Raw genomic sequence first — 19724 nt, 5'->3', positions numbered from 1 at the left:
CCACCTGCTTTCACTTTGGTGCATGCTGACATTGATTGCAAAGCACTTACTGCCACAACTTGCTGTCAAAATTTCATTTTTTGCTATATTTTTGTATATAGCAGGCCTTCTGTGGCATAAGGCTTTTAAATGAAACTTTCAGAGAGTGGGAAGTAAAACGAGTTGCTGTTGTTTGTGCTGAATTGCTTAGGTCATAGCCCTTAATGGAGACTGAAATAATGTAACCTGAAATCAACTCTGTATGAAGAGTATTCAGACTTATAAATGCAACATCCTGGACTATCTTTGAGGCCTCTTTCCTACTGTAGCATTTAATCAGCTGAGACGTTGACTGAAAGTTTTGTGGATGAGCTAAGCAGCTAACAGAGCTTCATCCAGGGTCTGTGATCATGGGATTTGTTCCACTACTGCTGTATGTTTAAGGTCAGGCTGCAATGTGCTTTCCTGCTGTGGGGGAAAAGGAAGAGGAATTAATAATTGAAGGTGTGATACTGGAAAAAAATCATGAGCATACTGAATTCTTTAGAAAACCTATTTGAGCCTCGTTATGCCTTGAGATCTGTTTTCAAGGCTGGGTGTGTTCTTGGCACAGCATCTCCCCTTAAAGAAAGAACATTGCTGCTTGAACAAGATCTATTTGAAATGCTTCTAAAATTTTCCTGCAACTCATCTGTCAGTACAAGTGTTTGTAAAGAATAATGTAGCTTGAAAAGACAAGCTTGTCCAGGCTTTTTCTCATCTGTAGCACATGGGGCTCATTTTGGGGACTATCTGCATCGGGAGCCGAATATAGCTGCCCTGGCTTGTCTCCTGGATGGAGTCTCTGGACCATAAGCGAAAAGCCTGAGGATAAAGTCTCCATCAAGCCTCTGTGAATACCTTCCAGTGGGCTGGGTCTCATCCAGACGAGTGCCTAAATTATGTCAGTTTATCTCAGCTCTGACTTCTGGACCTGGTGTGCTCTCTTCTTGTATTGCTATAAAACCTGCAGAGAAACCTACATGTTGCTTATTTGACACTGTTATTTGGTGCATGTAATTGCTGGGTGTCTCCTTGCCTACCTCACCAGGAGTCTTTGCAGGGAGGAGTTTCATCATGTGAGGCATGAGCCTCTCCCATGACCATGCAGCTGTTCATTTTTCAAAATGCCCTGGAAACCTGTAGTTTCCTACAATTCAGTCTTTCCTTAGAAAGCTTTTAATTCTCTCTCCTGCCTTTCTTGCCTTCAAATTGTGGCTGTTGCTTCCTTTCCCTTAGCGAAAGAAGAACAGCATCATACAGAGGTTTTGTGATGATCCTCACATTGGGGTACATGAGAAAGGAAACTGGAGTGATCTTCCCACAAACAAACCTCCTTCAGCAGCTCTCCTGGAGTGGGAAATAAATTTGGAGGCTAGGACTCAGAAACATTTGTTGAGTAAACATTAATAAGTGTTAAGATAGTTTTAAACAACTTTGGCCTGTGTCTAGTGGCTGCTTACCATGGATACATACAGCCTAAGCCTTTGAAACTAAAACTGTGTGTCTTAAGCTTTCATTGTGCATTGCAGATTTAAGGGTGTGAAGTCTTCAGATAAATTAATGCTGCTGATATATCAGTAGCAAACTTCTCACTCCACATGAATCAAGATGATATTCACATACTGATTTAACAGTAACTAATTGGTTAACACTTCAGTTACATTTGTGCTGCATGGTAATAGTACATGGAGCAATATTGTATGAAGGAATCACTCTTGCTTCAGGTATTTTTAGTTTTACTTCTTCAGGTTCCACTTTAGTCAGGGTAAGTGATCCTCAATAAATAAATTAATTATTAGTCCTTAAATAATTAGAGCCCTTAAGAGAGAGGAGACAAGGGAATGTTGGATTGGAAGGAAGCTTCGTCACAGACCCGTGTGCCCTTTCTAGAAGAACTTAGTTAAACACCTCAGATCTGTAGAAAAAGTTATTTGGTTTAAAGGAATCAACGTTTTCTGAGAGATTGCTTTTCTTAAAAAAAGAGACCAAAAAACCCCTCATGTTGATCAGCTGTGTACTTCACAGTCAATTTGTGCAGCTACCCAGATCTTCAAAGCCCAGTGACATGATTTATTTTAGCATGTCCAGAGGTATTTTAGTACTATTACTTAAGAAAATTAAAGCATAATCACTTAGAGAAGGAAAAAAAAATTCTGCTGCTTTTTTCCTTAATCAAATCACTGGCAAGCAAGTGTATTTTATAAGCAACTAATGCTCCCTTTTTGTTCTCCTTTTTTTTTTCTTCCTTCTTTCTTGTCCAGACAGACTGACCTTTTAGCTTGGTTTCTAATTCAGTTACTGAGGGGGAAAAAAAAAAGGCAGTGAGATAACTTGTCTTTGTGGTTACAGGATTAGTCAGCCACTTTCTAAGTCCCTGAAGGATTTGAAGGTTTGGACTTCTTGAAGTTCAGTGCTGTGTCGTAATGCTGACACAATTTGTCATTTCCTCTGTTTAGATTAAGTGTGTACAGTATTTGGAATGATTTTGGAAGTGAATAAGATTATTCATACTCATGATTGATACTAAGGCCAAAAAAGGAAATTTAATCTTGGTGCTCAGAAGATTAAAATGCATTGCTCTTTAAAAAAAGAAAACCAAGCACTTCTTTTTTATGGCCACTCATATCAATGAGACGAGCTGTGAATGGGCTTTCTTCCTTTATATAACTTCTGTACAATGCTGAGGGTAAGAACAGTATGCACAGCTTATATGGATGTGCTGACAGTAACATCAAAACGTTTTTGAGCCTTTTGGGGATTACAGTAAGGATTGATAAAGTGCAATTCTTGGCTTAGAGCAACCCAGGAGTGCCAGTGTTATTGAGGCTGTGGTGTTCTCATAGTTGTGCCATCGTCTCTGCTCCGTGGGTAACCACTCTGCAGAGTCACTGCCTAGTTGTGTCTGAATAGCCAGAGTAGCCAGGGACAGATCTGGATGTTTGCTGCTGTCCTCTGAAATTGCTTTCTGTATTGGGAATTTTCTGACATATCACCAACAGCTGTTCCAGAAATGGGGGAAAACATCTGAACTATGGGGAGAGTGAGAAAGCAAAGATGCACTGTAGCGGTTGTGTGTCTAAAGCATGTGTGTGTGTCTCTTCCATAGCAGTCACAGGAATCAACTGCTGAAAGTACACTTGAGACCTTGCTGAAGCAGCAGGATCAAACATCATGGATATAAATACAGCCTGAAATAAGAGGTGGTTGAACAATAAAGCTGTGGCAGTTCTCGCTAGAGAAGAGGAGTGCTTCAGCAGCGGTGCCTCAGCAGTGATGCCACGAGCAGAGGGGCAGCTCCCCACGCAGCCCGGTGGGCCACAAACCTGTGGCAGCTCAAGAGAGGCCTTGCAGAACCAGCAAGGTGCTCAGCTGAGAGAAGAGGTCTTGGCAGCAATTGTTACTGTAGATACAGGATGGAGAGAAGTTTCCAGTTGAGGCATGGTCTGGCAGGGAGCAGGGCAGGGAGGAGAATGGCGTGTGTCACCTTCCAGTCATTCTGTAGGAACGGTACAGTTACAATGGCCTGGTACCTTACACCTTTCTTTTAATCAAATAAGCAGAGCTCCATAGAAAATAACCAGGGTGCTTACTTGCATTGTAGCACTGTTTGACATTCAGTAACCATAGAACTCCATGTTTGTGAAAATAGGGTAGAGCTAGCCCAAACATGTCATCTGAGAAGGCCTGGGCCTCCTCTGGTACACCTCTCTATTAAAATCCTTCCAGTTCAGCTAAGGATCAAATGCTGAGTGGGTGTTAGTGTCTGTCCTCCACAAAAAGTGATGTTGTGATTGTACTTGTACTTCTTGAGTTGCAGTGGCTTGAGCTGACTTGGCCTCATGAAAGTTGAGTGTTGATACTTTGTGGGAAGTCATCTGCTATCCAGATGAGCTGGCCTGAAACAACTGTCTCCAGGTGTGCACTGATCACAGATCCCATTTGCTTGCCTTGGGAAGTTCTATCTGCTGTGCTGCTTTGACTTGTATTGGGTGCTGCAGCCAGTGATGTGTTTTGTGAGCACATTGCCTAAATAATTAAGATGCATTAAAAGCAGGAGCTTGTGCTGTTGAGACTTACTTTTCAAATCCTTTGAAAGATTAATATCTGTATTTTTAATCTTGCATGAAATCCCACAGTAAGTGCATTTCATCCACTGCTTTCATAACAGTGAGAAACTTGACTGACATGCTAATGCTAAAAGAGGGGGAAATCAAGATAATTAGTGCTTCTGTAGGCACAGGGGCTTGTTCTGATTTACTGTAGCCCCTCTGTAGTGTGGCTTCTGGTCAGATTTGTCAAGCAAGCTGCAGGGATAGGTGGGTTTAAGTGCCTGTAGGTTCTTAGATTCTTGTGTCCTTTGCATTGGACAACTTACAGTACATAGTTAATGCCTGCTCATCCATTGCATTGAGGCCTCCTTATGCTAGAAACATAAATGAGAACAAGGCACTTAATTTTTAGATCAGTGATTGAAAGTATGCCAAGTGGTGTTGAGCCAGCATTTCAGGAAAAAATGCTAAGGAAAGAAAATGGCAGGAAAAAATGGCATGCTATTCCAACACCAATTTGTATCAGCGGTCCCAGGACCCAAGTCTGGAGCACAGGTTAGCATGAGAAATCACCCTCTACATTTCATTTTGGCCAGAGAAATTGAATGGGGTTTTTTTTGCTGGTTTTAAAGAGGTGCATAGTACTATTCAGTAAGCTGTTCCCTCAGAATGCATTTGAAGGAAGTGTTTAATTGAGACTGTGTTTAACCACTCTTTCAAGTTACAGAAGGCTAATTCCAGAATAATCTCATCTCTTATACCTGTCAGAACTCACATTCATGAATCCTTGAGATTTGACCCCTCTCCCTAGCTTGTGGTCTTCTGTAGCACCCATGCACTCTCCCATGCTGCAGGCTGAATTACGCTCTGAGGCGGTTGCTACAAATAGTTGCAGCAAGCGGCATCCAATGGGTAATTGCCTCCTGACAATAAAATCCTGCTTGGGGAAGTGAGAGAAGAAAAGTTTAGAAGTTGGACTGGATGCACATCAAACTGAATCCACAGCATTCTGGAGAGAAAGTACGAGTGTGCCCTTGGCTTTATCAGAAGGGAAGTATCTTGATAGCAGTGCTGATAGCCAAGGTCAAGGGACGCATGAGTTTAATTAGCCTCTTCTGTGAAGAACCTCCCTTCCCAAAGGACATCTGAGTACTTTGTAGTGTTTGTAGGATTTTTTTCCTGCTTATCTCTGGTATATAGCTGCTTCTGATGTTGAGGGTGATCACCAGAAGCTTCCAGTGAGAACCTCTGATGTGCTTCTGTACCCTTGTAGTCCCAGTTGGTTGGTTTTGGTTTAGTTTGTTTTTCCAGAGTAGCCTGTTACTGCTACATTACAGTGGAAATACTATTTGTTCTCTCTAGCAGCAAATGCCTATTTGGCATCTAATGTTTATTGTAGTTTGGATAGCTAGATTTAGACCAAAACTGTTCTCAAACCATGTTGAGATTTTTGCCTATCTCAATACAAACAAGTAAATGAAGAGTTGTGGTCCCTAATAACGTGATTCCAGGTATCCTGAGTTCCTTCTGTAGGCTTTTCTCACATGGCACGCAGTCAAGAACTCTTAGGTTGCAGCATAAAACTAGGCAGAAAAGGAAGATATAACAATAAAAGCTATGCTAAATAGACAGTTAGTTTGTTTTTGCTTTAGTTCTCATCTAGCTCTTATCTCTTCCACTAAGAATTTATTTTCCTGTGTAGCGTGGGAAGCTGCAGTTTTATTGCTTCTGTATTTTAGTCTTCAAACTCCCACTGCCCCTTATGAAGTGATAATTGCTAAAGCCAGTTTTTCTAAGGGCTATTTAAAACCAAAAAGTTTGACATCAAGTTATGTTGAGCAGTAAATGCCACCTGGAGTATCTGGGTGCAAGGCAGAGTGGTTGCTGCAGCTGGGTGATTCCTTTCTAAAAAGCCATAGACTGTTGGTGGTAAAGGTGGGAGGATATTCAGCAAATACTCTGTGAGCATGTGGAAGGCAAGTGTTCAGGCTCACAGAAATTATGGCTGAGGAAGGAGATGGCTTCCTAGCTTTATTTGTAGGATTTACTGTAGCATCAAGACTGGAAAATCCCCTCCTCCTGCAGACTTGTTTAAATAGTTTAATCGTGAAGAAAATTACCCCCTCTCACCCATGGCATATATTCCTGGTTTGTTCCAGAACTCAGGGTGCATCTCTGTGTTTAAAAGACAATGGTAGAACTGCATCCCCTCCCTGGAGATGGACGATTTGTAGAGTTGTTTCAGTTGGAAAAGACCTTGAAGCTCACTGAGTCCAAGCCCTCCTTTCACCCTGCCAAGCCCACCACTAACCCACAGCCCTCAGCACCTCAGCTACACGGCTTTGAAAGGTTTGGCTCAAGCTTCAGGACTTCTAAGACTATTTAAAAACAAAGCCCTGACAACATGAAACATTGCAAAGATACAAAGAAAAAGCTTTGTGCTAAATCTAGGGATCAGATTCAATGGCAGCAAGTAAAAACAAAATTTCAGGAGACATGTGTTTTTCTGTTGCCCTAAGATAATATTTTGGATTCCTGTGCAGCTGGTTAGTGCTTTGCCCAAAGTCATTGCTGGGGGAGAATAGTGTGAAAGCTGCTGGGAAACAGCTCGTTTCTATATGCTGCTCAGAATTCATGCAGCAAAGAGGATTTTGCTGGCAGTGTTTTTGGTAGAGGAGCAAATAAGAATGATAGCTGAAGTGACTCAGGGATTACTGGATGACAACGTATTTCTGTCAGTAGTGCAGACTAGTCCGAGTCAGCGGTGACCTTGTGCTGCTGGAGGGCTGTGGAGGGACCAGAGGAATACGCTGGGTCCCAAACTGGTCAAGCTACAGACCCTTCTGTAGGAAAGCCAGGCGTGGGTGCCCTTCAGTGTAAGGCCTGTGGGTACCAAGAGAACCCTCATAAATCCTTTGCATTGGTTTCTACTTCAGAATGTTTTCACTGTTTGGGATTTTTTTGTTTGATGTTCTTGGGGACAGGGTAAGGGGCTGAGCTAATTCTCTAGGCTTTTGTGTTTTACAGTAGGTCTTGTGTGAAACATAAATCTGGCATGGTTTGTTTAAAAGTACTGTGGTAGGTTTTTAGACTGCCTCTTGCTCAGGACACAGCTGCATGGGTACAATGTTCAGATTCATGGTGCCCTTGAATATTGAAGCTGTGGCTGTGTGTAACATGTCTGCAGAAAGTCTTTATTTATTCTCCTTATTCTCTTAGATTCATTTACATTCAGTGGAATATCACCTTGCAGTGACACTTTACCTGACAGGAACAAATGCAAGTGGGTTTGTTTTTCCCCCCCTATCTTTAAAACGCTGATTTGGGAAAACCAGCAACTTGGAAGCAGTTTGCTGAGGTGAACGTGGTTCACAGGAGTGAACCTGCAGGTCTGTCTGAAATGCTGGCAAAGGGATGTCATGAGCAGCTTACAAATCTGCTCCTTGAGGAAGAAATTGTGTTTCAAACGATCTGTTCCTGATTTGTCCGTCGTTACTGGGGATGTGTGGAAAGGCCGTAGGTTGTGTCCTTCTGAAGGATGTGATTATCTGTGTCCTTGTGAATGATACAGCAGAAATCATCAGCATATTAAAACAAGATGTTTCTGTCAGTGGCATCTGCAGCCCAAAGAGCAGTCAGCAGCACACATGGCCGTGGGTGAGAGGCTTTCAGGTGAACACTTGCACCTCTGATGCTTGGCCTCAACTGGGCATTTTTATAGAGCTCTCAAAACCCTGAGTAAAAATGCAACTGTTAATTAAATGGTTAAAAATTACCTTTCTGTACATCCAACCTTGCTTGGATAATTTTACTGCACCAGTGCTTCTCCCTGTTGATAGATGTGTTTGACCAACCTTAGAACAAGTATTTTGTATCAATCTTTACATTTGAAATGAGATTCCTTCCTTTCAAAGTTTGTCTCAGCTATTTGATCACTGTGGACAAAAATAGACATTTACAGAGACAGACTTCTTACAGCAGAAGGAGAAGTGAGGAGAGCAGTGGGACTGAGCCCGTGGCTAAACCCAGCTCTAATTGCAGCTGTTTGGCGCTGAGTCTTTACCCTGAGTAGTCATCTGTCATGAGATACTCTGTCCTTGTCCTTCTTTTCTTATTTAGCTTCTGGCATTTTTCTAAGAGAATAATGTCAGTATCCCAGGAGCTTACCACTGCAGAGACAGACGTGTTGGAGTTTAAAAACTCCTTTTCTGTGAGCAGGTCTGTGTGTGGCGTTGGCTCGCAGGGAAGTGCCACAGTGCAGGGTGAAATGGAGGCCGTCGCGTTTGAAGCACTTCTCTTTGCTTTTGTTTTTCTCTTTTAAATATGTATATGCAAGTGAAGGACAAGCTGAGTAACAGCCCAGCCCAGGTCCCAGGGCTCGTGTTGTGGAGGGTTGTGCAGCACAGTGGGAGCAGAGGGCTGGGCGTCCTCTGTCACCGCGTGGGCGCTTGGCTCTCATTAGTAATGAGATGCCTGTCAGCCTCTCGTCTGCTCATCTGTGATGAACAGTCATGTTCTGGACCTTTTACTGGCATTGCCCTTTGGCTTCTCTGCCTCTTTTAGGAGTAGCATGTCATTCACAGCCACGCTGACGTTATTCCAGATGAAAACTCTCTGAGTCCTTCCTCATCAACACACAGCATTGCACACGAGATGTGTTTCTGTGCTCTTGGATTTTTTTGCACTGCATCTACTTGCCTCACTCCCTTCTCCCACCGCCCCTGTGCTGTTTAACCTGTGGTCTGTCACTTTAAGTAGCTGCTTTGTTCTCCGTTGTGCAGGTAACCCACTCTCTAATTCATTCATATTAATATATATATATATATCTGTAAGCTTTTGCCCACCCCAGACTTATCTATGCTCTGAGAACCTTCCACATCTGACAGTCCCAGGAATTATCAATGCCAGCAGTTGCTTACAGTTAGCAGAATGACTTTGTCAGTGTCCGTGGAGGATGTCCTGTGATGCTACATCATGTTCAAGAACGTTCATGAGGGAGGTTTTTTTCTTACTGCCACATTCTCAGGGTCTGGAGAGATCACTGCTGTAAATCTGCTCTGCCCTCTGATCTGCCAACTCTGGCAATTTGTTTCTGGTTGTAAGCAGCACCCAGCACTTCGGGAGGATGCTGGAGAAGGCTCAAAGGGCATCCATGGAAGATTGCAGCCCAAGGACAATTTCTGACATCTAATAGTAGGCTTAAGCCGTGAGTGAGGTAGTTTAGATCTGTTCATAAGCTCTTTTAGTACTCTGGCAGTGGATACTCTGGGAAAGCTGACAGCCATTTGCTCCAGTAGAGCTGCTTAGTCTATGTGTTCAGTACCTGAATTAATGTTTTCATCTTTTTTACATTTCCATTTGACTGTTCAATGCCCTGCACAGTGAGGAAGGGGAATGGTGAATCATTACCTGCTCCGTAATAAATTAGTGTGAAAAGGCAACTGGTGCCATGCATCAACTTAAACTGCTGTCTGGTAAAGTTGCATTAATGGGTCTAAATAATGGATATCTTTGTGGAGGAAATACTTTGTCTTCCTGATGAGCAGTTGCCTGATTGGAGAGGCTGAAAGACCATATACCCTTGCAAGGAAGGTTTTGGTTTGTGTGTGCCTCAGCTGTTCAAGTGGATTTGTGATTCTGTAGCTGCAACTAGGAAATATCTTATTTAGCAGAATATGCTAAAGAATTACAACAGACCTTGTGAGAAATAAGCTAGCAGATGACTTTGTGGTTTGAGGCTTGGTGTCTCTTCCACCTCAGGAAGAAGGGTCAGGATTTCCTCATTTTAGTATTTACATACATTTTGAGGACTGATGCAAGCTGCCATTAAACAGCCAGTAATTCAGTTGGTGCTTTATAATAGGCAGCAAGCTTTGCTCTGTGTGTTTTGGTTCAGAAATGACTTGAATAACCACAACAGGTGACTAATGAACAGCTAAATCAGGACAGCAGCATCACTTAACTGAAATAAAGATAAGTCAGTTGTGACACTTGTCAAAAGTCCAAACATTGGCACTTCTTAGTTCACAAAAAAACACCCAAATTATTACACACATTCCTAGTTTCCACAGCAGGTGATCACTGAAAGCAGGTGGTGGGAATAGTCATTCCCATCCTTCTGTGGTGGCTGTAAAACAGCCGAGTTATTTCTGAGCATCACTCAGTCTGGGATGGGAAAAGGGCTGGTGCTTCAACAGTACCCTAAATCCTGTCTGTTCCCACAGGTATTCACGTTACAATAGTACATGAAGGCTGTAGCTGGGGACAGTCTAGACTGTCTCAGGCCACACTTGGCATCTCTAATCACAGAACAAAACTTTGCTGTGCCAGTTCTCAGGAGATTGGCACACACAAGAGAGACACTTAAACAAAGGGCAGACAGACAGAGAGTGCAGCGGAGGAAAGCTTGTCCTGGCTTGCCTGATACCTTCACATGTGCAGCAAAATACAAGTTATATTTGCATAGTCTATCAGGATGAGACTGGCCCAGAGTGACCTGGTGTGTGTGTGTCTGGGATTTCTGCTGTAGAGGAGTCTGAATTCCTCACGTGACTGAGGTTCAGCCTCATTGTACATAAATGCCCTTTTTTGGCTTTTTTTAAATGAGACTTCAGTCAATGATGGGTTTTTTAATTCCTTTTCCTTTCTATCTCCTTTTGTCACTTAGCAGAAGGAAGTTTAGTTGCAAGGAAAGGGGAGGGGGAGAACTTTGCTTCTGTTCCATCTCAACACAGCGTTTCTGTTCGAAGCCTGCGAAATGAAGCGTTACAAAAACAACTCAATGGGGGAAACATTTCCCTGGTTGTTTTATACACTCAGGCTGTCACTAAACAGAGCATGTAATGTAGCTGTAAAATGAGGAGAGGCAGCCCAGTCTCCTGAGGCTCATGCCAGTCTCACTGAGAGCAGCAGAACTCTTCCACCTTCTGCTACTGGAAGATGTGCTGTGACCCTCAGGTAGGGTTGGAAGGGACCTTTAGAGATCATCTAGTCCAACCTACCTGCAGAAGCAGGTTCACATACATCAGGTCACATAGGAACGTGTGCAAGCGTAGAATAGAACCATTACAATTGGAAAAGACCTTCAATCATCGAATCCAACCAGTCACCTCACACTGCCAAACCCACTACTAAGCTAAACCATGTCCCTCAGCACCTCATCTATGAGTGTTTTGAATATCTCCAGGGATGGGAACCCCACCACGTCCCGTCCCTGGGCAGCCTCTTCCAACGCTTAACAACCTCTCAGCTGCTGGCTGCACTGATGCCCGTGTCTGTCCTTTTGTCTCCCTGCTAGCTAAAGACTTGGAGCGTTGATGAGCTTCAGAGGAGGCTCTCAGCCCTGGACCCCATGATGGAGCAGGAGATCGAGGAGATCCGCCAGAAGTACCAGTCCAAGCGGCAGCCCATCCTCGATGCCATTGAAGCCAAGAAGCGGCGGCAGCAGAACTTCTGAGCCACTGGTAGAATGTTCTTCCACCCTCCAGCGACCTGCTCCTTTGCTTTTCTGACTACTGAACAGATTGATTTCTATTGAAATACGACAGCAAAATAGAGGGCAATACTTCTGCTCGTTTATTTTTCCATAGCACCTTTGTGAACTCAGGAACAGCGGTCAGTGGAGAATCCTAAGGGCATGTTTTGATGTCAGACCTGTATTTAAAACATGATTCCGAAGGAGTTTTGTTACTGTTGTTTTTTAGGAGAGTTGTTTTTAAATCAGAGGAACAGATAGATATAGGCTCATGAATGTTGGCTCTCTTTTCCAACTGAGCTGTCAGTAGTCTGTTCTGGTTGAAGTTCATATGGATTGTGGTTGTTTAACAGCTGCATCTTTTGTGGTTCTTCTTTTTGTTTTTCCTTTGTGAATGCACAGACTCAGTTTCAAGCTGTTAACTGTATTACTGTTAAGGTACTGATAAGTTTTAGGTCACTGAAGAGAGCAGGTGAGAACATGAACAAACTGTTCCAGCCTTTTGAAAGGAAACTTAAATCTCATTTTCTAAAGCCTGTAATAAGCCCCATGCCTTACACTGTGTGCTTTCAGCAAGTGTGGTTTTTCCAGGACCTCAGTTTTGTCCTCTTTTTGTCTCCTTTCTGAATACGAGTAGATGAAGCATGTTGTGCCTCCCATCAGAAATCATATTCTGTAATTTAAAATCCCCACCAACTTAACACCAAAAGCCAGCTGGTACTCTGATTCCCCTTTGTCTGTCTGTTTATAAATCTCCTTCAGGGAGACCCTGCTGACAGTGGAGTGCTGGGAAGAGCAAACAGGATTTGAATGGGTGGAAGCTGTGTGAACCTCTCTCAGGAGTGAGGTACTTGCCTGTGTCTGAGAGGACTTAAATATCTCCCCAGTTTGTGAAATATTTTATGGGCTCCATTTCAGATTTACATCTTTAGGTGCTTGAATAAAAACCTGATTTCACAACCCTTCACATTTCTGCAAGATTTAGCACATCAGAGCTGTTGGAAAGAAAGTCAAGACTTTGTTGAATTCATAAAGATGTGCATTTGTGGTGATGGAGTGAAGGTAGAGATGATCTGGCTGAGAAGACAATTCCTGATGTCCTACTAGAAGAGATTCAGTCTCTTCCAGTTCCTCTGGATGCTCTTCTTTCTTATTCCCCTGCCATTCCTGGCTGGCATAACTCAGTGAACAACAGTGCCCCAGCGTATACAATCACTGTGAGCATGGTGCAATTAAATCACACAGAGTGGAAAGTAAACCAGAAGCAGCAAAGTGATCCCAGTTACAGGGCAGTGAGGAAGTGATAGCCCTGCCTCATGGCCTGTAACAGCAGAGGTGTGTAGTTTCAGTGTCTAGCATATGCTGCCATATTTGGACAGAGCAAGCATTGCTACCAGCTTTGCTCTGACAGAGGGAACCTTTTCCATGTCCTCCTGAAATAGGCCTTAGTATATCACCTAGAAAATTAAACTAAATTGCAGTGTCTCCTCAATCAAATGCTGCTAGAGAGGTGAAGTGTTCATTCCACACCTCCACATGCTCCTGTTGCCCCTCAGAGCAGACTCCTGGCTGCTCTCACCAGTGATGCTCCACTGCTGGGAAAGGAACCAAGCCGTTTGTACCCCCTCTGCCATCCAGTTGTGTCTGTCTGTCTGGGTCTGATAGGCAGTGTGAGCACAGCAAAGCAGCTGGCCCTGAGGGAATGGGGAGGCAGCAGCAGTGTATCTGTGATGCTGAAGTATGAGTACATCCAGGGATAACAGGCTGTTGGATAGCCTCAAGGATGGGAAAAGTTGTAAAGCCAAGTAATTAAAAGGTTTATTGCCGTTAACAGACTGAAACCCCTTATTCTGGGCTCTCTCATGAGGCCTAGTGGGGTGTTGAGTGAACATCAGGCCTCACTCAGTGCTCCTCTGAAACCTGTGTAATACTTTTTGCCCTAAACACGTGTTTGTTACAAGCAACCCTTTGCTTCAAAATCCCTCCCACAACCCAGGAGGGAGCTGTCTGGTCAAGTGTTGGATGTTGTATTAGTCACGGGGGTGGATCTGGCCCAACACCTCTGGTGTGATGGACACATGGATGTGTGAGGTGATAATTGTGCATTGCCTGTATGTGGCTCAGGTCAAGCAGATTCTATCAGGAGGAGTTTTATGTCTGCACTGTGTAGGTAAGTGTGTAGTGATCAGAGGGCATTACAAAACTCAAGTTTTAGGTGAAACACCACGGGATGGTGTCTCTTAACAGAATATGCAACCTGTGACTGAATGTAAGCACCCTTGAAATACTCTGCTGATGTGATTGTCTTAAAATACAGCAAACCAACCAAAATAAGTAAAACTGGCCCAATGGCTTAACTGTCTGAACCTTTCCTAAACTCTTGCAGTGGCTGAGACTTGTTGTTAGTTCTTGGACTTGGAGCCCTAATGCAGAGGAATTATTTTCTCCTGCACTGATTTTCAGTCTACCAGTGAGAATAATTCCCTTTTTGGTCCCTTTGCAGGAGTGTGTGAGAGCACAGTACCTGCCATTTCTTGGAGCTAAGACCAAGGCCTGTACCATAAGGGAAAGCTGTTCTGACAAAGTTTTTAAGCAAAAGGCTTAATTGTGAAGGTGCATCCATCTGCTCCTTGGGTCCATGTGCACTGCTGAAAGGGTGCTGGACAAACCTTTACTTTTGCTTCTCAAACCCACACAGATGATGTCAGTCACGTGAGACTTAAAAATGTGAAGTTTGTAGCTTTAACTTTTTTGTAACATAGAGATGAGCAACACTGGCATAAAGTGCTGACTTGAAATGCTATTTTGTAAGATCTGGCTGTTTGTATATAATAGTGTTGGGTCATTAGTTTGTATATGTATGAAATAGTAACTGTTATTGCATTCCTCAGTTTGATACAGGAGATTTTGTTTGTTCTTTCTCAATTATCTTGCCTTATTTGTTCAAAAGGACAAATAAACTGTCCTTACCTGAAAGCATCAGTGTGGTGGCACAGCTCGTATCTATGCTCTAAAAACACTCTGGTGTGTTATTGCTTATAGGGACCAGTTTTAACATGATGTGCCTCTAGTCAGCCCCTGTTAGGCAAAATTCTGGAGGAGCATGTAAGCTTTAATAAACACCAGCAGTAAATATGCAGAGAAGAGGCCATTCTTTAGCTGTAAAACCTTACTCATTCTGCACCTGAGGGAGAGATGTGCTCCGGGCCAGGCCGGTGTTCTGCCAGCTCTGTGGCGATGCCGAGGGGCAATGGACACGTGCTGGGAGTTCAGGCAGTTCTACAAGAGGGTCTTGTGCCCCAGGGCTGCCCTGGCAGATGGGGACAGTGGATCCTGCTGTGGATACTTGCAGTCTCTGTTATTTCACACTGCAGCAGTTTTCCTGAGCCTTGGGTCGGGTACGGATCCACTTATCACCCCAGCAGGTGAGCTGAGGGGTTGAGGGATCGCCTCGTTCTGCCTGACTTGCTGCACTTTCATCATTCTAGCCCAGCAAAAGATGAAGCTGACAGTGAGTGGGTGCTGCCTTCCAATGGTGAACTCTTGGCTTCTACGTGGTTTCCCTGAGCAGTTACTAAATCTGTCCTGAAGGGATGACTAACCGAAGCAGAGACAGAATTCATTCAGGAGTCAGCTTTGCTTAGCAAGCCCGGAAGAAACAAAATAGATCTGAGGTTTGAAATGTTAGGAAGGAGTGTGGAAATCAAAGGGAGGGAGACTGCAGGCATTTCTAGTAACTAGGAAGGCCTAGAGCTCTTGCATGTTCCTCAGCCACATGAGCAGGATACTGCAGAGGGCTGCACTCCCAGCACAGCAGCAGTGCTGCAGCCCCACAGAGGAGTGTTCCCCTGCCCTCCCTCTGTGCTGGGAGCACCAGACCTGCTGCACAAATAGCAACTGCATATAACTAATAGAACCAATGCTGACAAGTAGCCACGAGCTGGGGCTGATGTTCAGCTAGGTTTTTCTCCTCCATGGGGGTAAAAGTCAACTTGCCACAGAACCATAGCACCAGCAGTGTTTCTCCTCCTCCCATAGTAATTATCAGTACTAAGGTACAGGTCTTGCTGTGCCAGTGTCTTTTACGCCCAAATCCTTTCTTACACCCTCATTTTATCCCATTTCCTCCTGTCCACCAGCCAAAACAGTCTGAGCATGCTCTGTGGATAGAGGCTTTGAGTGTTGGCTGACAGCCCTGATGTGAGAGTTGACAATTTCTCATTGCCTTAATCACTCTGGCAAAAATTTTAGACAGTCAAACAGGAAACACCCATTAGCTCTTTCCAGACTGCAAGTGACTTAATTGCCCTTTAATTTAAGAGCCCAGGAAGACAGCCAGCTTCTTTAAAACCTTTAAAACAATTGAATTTCATCTAGGCAGCACAGCCTGTTCCTCTCCCCTCTGGGTTGGTGCTATTAAAATCGATACAGCGCTGAGAGTGGAGGGAGCCCAGAGCCCCTGAATCCCATCCAGAGTGGTCACAGCACCAGAGCAGCCTCTTGCAGACCTGTCCCTGCACAGTCATGGGATGGATGAGCTGCAGGGTGGCCTTTCCTCAGCCCCAAGAGCCTCACGAGCTCTAGACCATCACTTGTTGACTGTAGAAGGGATGATCTTGGAACCAAAGGTGTGAGGTGATTCTCTCCCCTCAGCTCTAGCTGGATTTGAGGTCTGGCTGTGAATGTGCATCACTGGTGCTGTGCTTCCCTGCACACCTGACCTGTGTTTTCCATCCCCTAAAGCTGTGTGACCTGTCCAGGCAGAGTTGGTTAACTTAACTGCACACCTCCCAGGCTTCATCTATCACAAGGGACAGAGCAAAAGCCTGGAGTGTGTGTGTTTCCTCCAACCAAGTTAATAGCTATGGTTCAGGAAAAGGCTGCAGTGAACCCATAAGCATATACAGACCTTGGCTCTTTCCTACTACTCTGATGAAGTGTTTTAGTATGATTTTGTATAAAAACAGTCTTACTGTAGCACTGTTTGTCTTTCCTGCTGTCCAGACTGCGCTCAGCAAACGTGGGAGTTACAGGTAGTGCTGGTTTATCAGGTACCTGCTCAAGCAGTCAGCTCTGATTTTTGACTCTCTGCACCCTGGTAAGAAAAGCAGGGCTGGGCAGGGGAGATCCCAGAGATGCTGCCAGCGAGGAGCCTCTCCTTCCTGCAGCCCAAACCCTTTCTAATCTGCCAGTTCCTCCCCAACCAGCCGAGTGCACCAGTCACAGATCTGAAAGCTGGCAAAGGAAAAGAAGTTTTAAACAAAAGTAATGAAGTTTGCTTGGTCTCTTTGAGCAGAGATGGCTAATTCTCAGCTGCATGAAATAGCTTAATAAGGTCACTCCTTAATCATCATTCCCTGGGGGCAACAGAGTCGCTCTTTCATCAATCATTCTGTGAGTGTGGAGAGCAGCTTTTGTAGGAATAACCTGCTAATGTGTTTAATTGATTTACCCACTGTACCAAAGGCAACTGCAGCCCTTGGGGGGAAAACTGATGAGGGATTAGCAAAAGAACAGGAAATTTCTACTTGCCTTAGAAATAGCAAGTCAGACCAGTCCTGGCAACAGAAGTGTCTTGCTCAGGCAACAGTGGGCTGTGATCACCCACTCACCTGGTGCTGGGCCCCTTCCTGCACCCAGCTCTTCCCTGCTCTGCAGAGCTCTGGCTCCGCTTGCTCTGCCTGCACAGCAGTGGGAGGATTTGCCTAGTGCAGTTACTCATAGCCACACAAATCCTAATGTCTTCACAGAGAGCAGGAGGCTAAAAAAAGCAAACATCTTTGGTGGTGTTCCCAGGGCTGGAGCTCTCTGGCACAGCAGCCCTGTGCTGAGGGAGGGCAGCGTAGGGGGCTCATGGCAGGTCCTGCCTTGCTTTAAGCCCTGACTTAGGGGAGCTTTTGCCTTGGAGAGATCAGCAGCTTGTAGACTTCAGGTTTTTTAAATGGAAAAACTCTCAAAGGACTAAAGATTAAGGTCTATTTTTAACCCTCCCCTCCTATCACATCTAGCAGAGGCATGCATGATGCAAGGAGAGCAGCAGGAAGTCTTCCCCTCCCCAACCAGCCCACTGAGACAAAAAGCCCAGAGACACCCCCCTCATTTCAGCACATCAGAGAGGCCACTTGCAGCATCAGGAGCTCACTCAGCCCTTTGTGTTGCCTTCAGGGTAAAGGAAGATGTAGCCTCAGCAGCATCAGAGCACAAGCTACACCCCATGAAACATGAGAGCCAGCTCCAAAGAGCAGCCACCCCTTGAGGTAACCAGGCACACTGGCAAACTGAGCTGCCTCAGCTTGGCCAGGGCTGCTGCTGCTTGTGTGCTCAGCATCTGCTCAGGGCCTTAAAACTCTGCAGGTGCACAGGGATCTCCATAGGCAGCCTGGTGCTGTGTGGGGCTGCCCTCAGGGCCCTTCCAAACCTCTTAAGCGGCTACTGAGCTACCACACAGTGTTGGCCAGAGGTAACCTGTGATAATGAGGCTTAATTCATGGTGCCCACAGTCCCTGTCATGGGCAGCCTGAGGCTGGGTGCTGGCAGTTGGTCCTGAGCAAGGAATGTGATGGAGGCTGGATGTGATCAGGGCCACTGAAGCCCAGGGAATGTTCTCTGTGGCAGGAGATGGGATTTAACACACTGTGGTGTTGGGGGAACCGCTGCCCAGAGTCAGCCTGGATTAGCGTGGGTGGGCTCAGTCCTTGGAGTGAATGAAAGCAGTGGGGATGGACAGGGGATGAAGGCAGCTCTCTGTGATGAGCAGCAGGGTGCTGTATCCCCTCCCCATCCCCTGCCCTTGCCAACAACCAGAGCCTCAGGTGAGACGCCCTCCACACACCTCCTCCAGCCTTCTGCTGACAGACCTGTGCCTAAAACTCTGTTTAACCAAGTGAAGAAAGGAGCACTTCCTACCCAAACTACCTTTTCTTTACAAATGAAGCCTCTTGTGTGTTTACTCTAAAACATGACCCACGATCCTGGGGTTAAAATTAGTGTAAGAGTGGCTGCTAGGAGGGATAATGACAGGTGTCTGCTGCCTCTCAGCTCCCATGCTGGCAGCTCAGCTCTGCAGTCCTTGAGGTTGCTGATCCCAGTCTGTGTTTCTGCACATTCCTGCTCCTCCTTGCCTGCTTCCCAGGTCTCATGGCTGTGTAACAAATAGGATGGAGGAAACGACCATGGGCCAAGCTCTTTGCTGCATCTTTAATGTCAATTGCTATCCTCTGGTCTCTCTCTGAAAGCTGCTCTGCACTTCCCTCCCTTCCTGGGCAGCTCTTCCTGGAGCCTGCCAGCTCCCACCCATTCCCCCACACCCTGGGGACCTCCAGGGAGATGGGTTATCCCAAATACTCCAGCTAGGATGAGACCAGTGTCCAGGCATGAGGGCTGTCACCCACCACCCAGGGCAGGGATGAGCTGCAGGCTGAAAGCTCTGCTGTGTTCTGAGAGGCTGCTTGAGCTGGTTCACGGGGATCTGTGGTCACTCCAGAGCAGCACTCGCACCCTTGGAGCTGCTCCCACCCACCCCTTGACCCTGATCTGCTGCAGGAGCAGAGGCACCAAACAAAACCATCCTTCAGAGTGGGTCACTTGGGTCTTTAATAAAATATACAGTATGCATTCCATGCATAGATAGAAAATTCATTTACATGCTCTTTTCATTATTTGCATAATGCTTTTTAATTAATACATGTCATTTAGTCTTCACATTTTAATACATTTTGCTACTGGAATATTTATGGGCAGAAGGGGAAACTCCTTCCTTTCTTCAAGTAACAGTGCAGCAGGAGCTGGTTGGAGCAGAGGATGAAGCTCACACGAATGGCCACAGACCGTCGCTACTGGAAGACTCGATGCTGGGAGCGTGCACACCCTCCCATCCCATCCCATCCCATCCCATCCCATCCCATCCCATCCCATCCCATCCCATCCCATCCCATCCCACACTGCTCTTCCCAGGAGGCCCCACTGAGGTTCAGAAAGGCTGGATTTGCACTGCTATTGGTGTTTCTTGTCTTCCTCCTGATTAGCAAATTGCTAAAGGCAGAGCCAGTGCTGGCAGCTGTGGTGATGCCAACAGCCAGCCAGGACAACTGGCAGCAAACACCATGACCCAAATGCCTGGGACCCATCCTGCAGCCATCAACAGATACTGGAGCTGCTTATGTGATTGCAGGGTGCTTGGT

The 19724-nt window shown here is 45.3% G+C and overlaps 1 protein-coding gene across 1 annotated transcript in view; it reads left to right on the top strand.

Annotated features, from left to right (window-relative positions):
* The window catches only part of STK4 (serine/threonine kinase 4), a 45935-nt gene extending 31412 nt beyond the window's left edge, over nucleotides 1-14523 (top strand). The window contains exon 11 of the mRNA XM_062008759.1: nucleotides 11368-14523. Coding sequence (XP_061864743.1) covers nucleotides 11368-11526 — 159 coding nt within the window. The 3' untranslated portion in view covers nucleotides 11527-14523. The remainder of the gene's footprint in view (nucleotides 1-11367) is intronic.
* The last annotated feature ends 5201 nt before the right edge of the window (nucleotides 14524-19724 follow it).

This window comes from Colius striatus, chromosome 16, assembly GCF_028858725.1.
Source record: "Colius striatus isolate bColStr4 chromosome 16, bColStr4.1.hap1, whole genome shotgun sequence".
In the NCBI taxonomy this organism is placed as follows: Eukaryota; Metazoa; Chordata; class Aves; order Coliiformes; family Coliidae; genus Colius; species Colius striatus.
The sequence above is the reverse complement of the archived record's forward strand: the minus strand, read 5'-3'. Positions and strand labels throughout refer to the sequence as shown.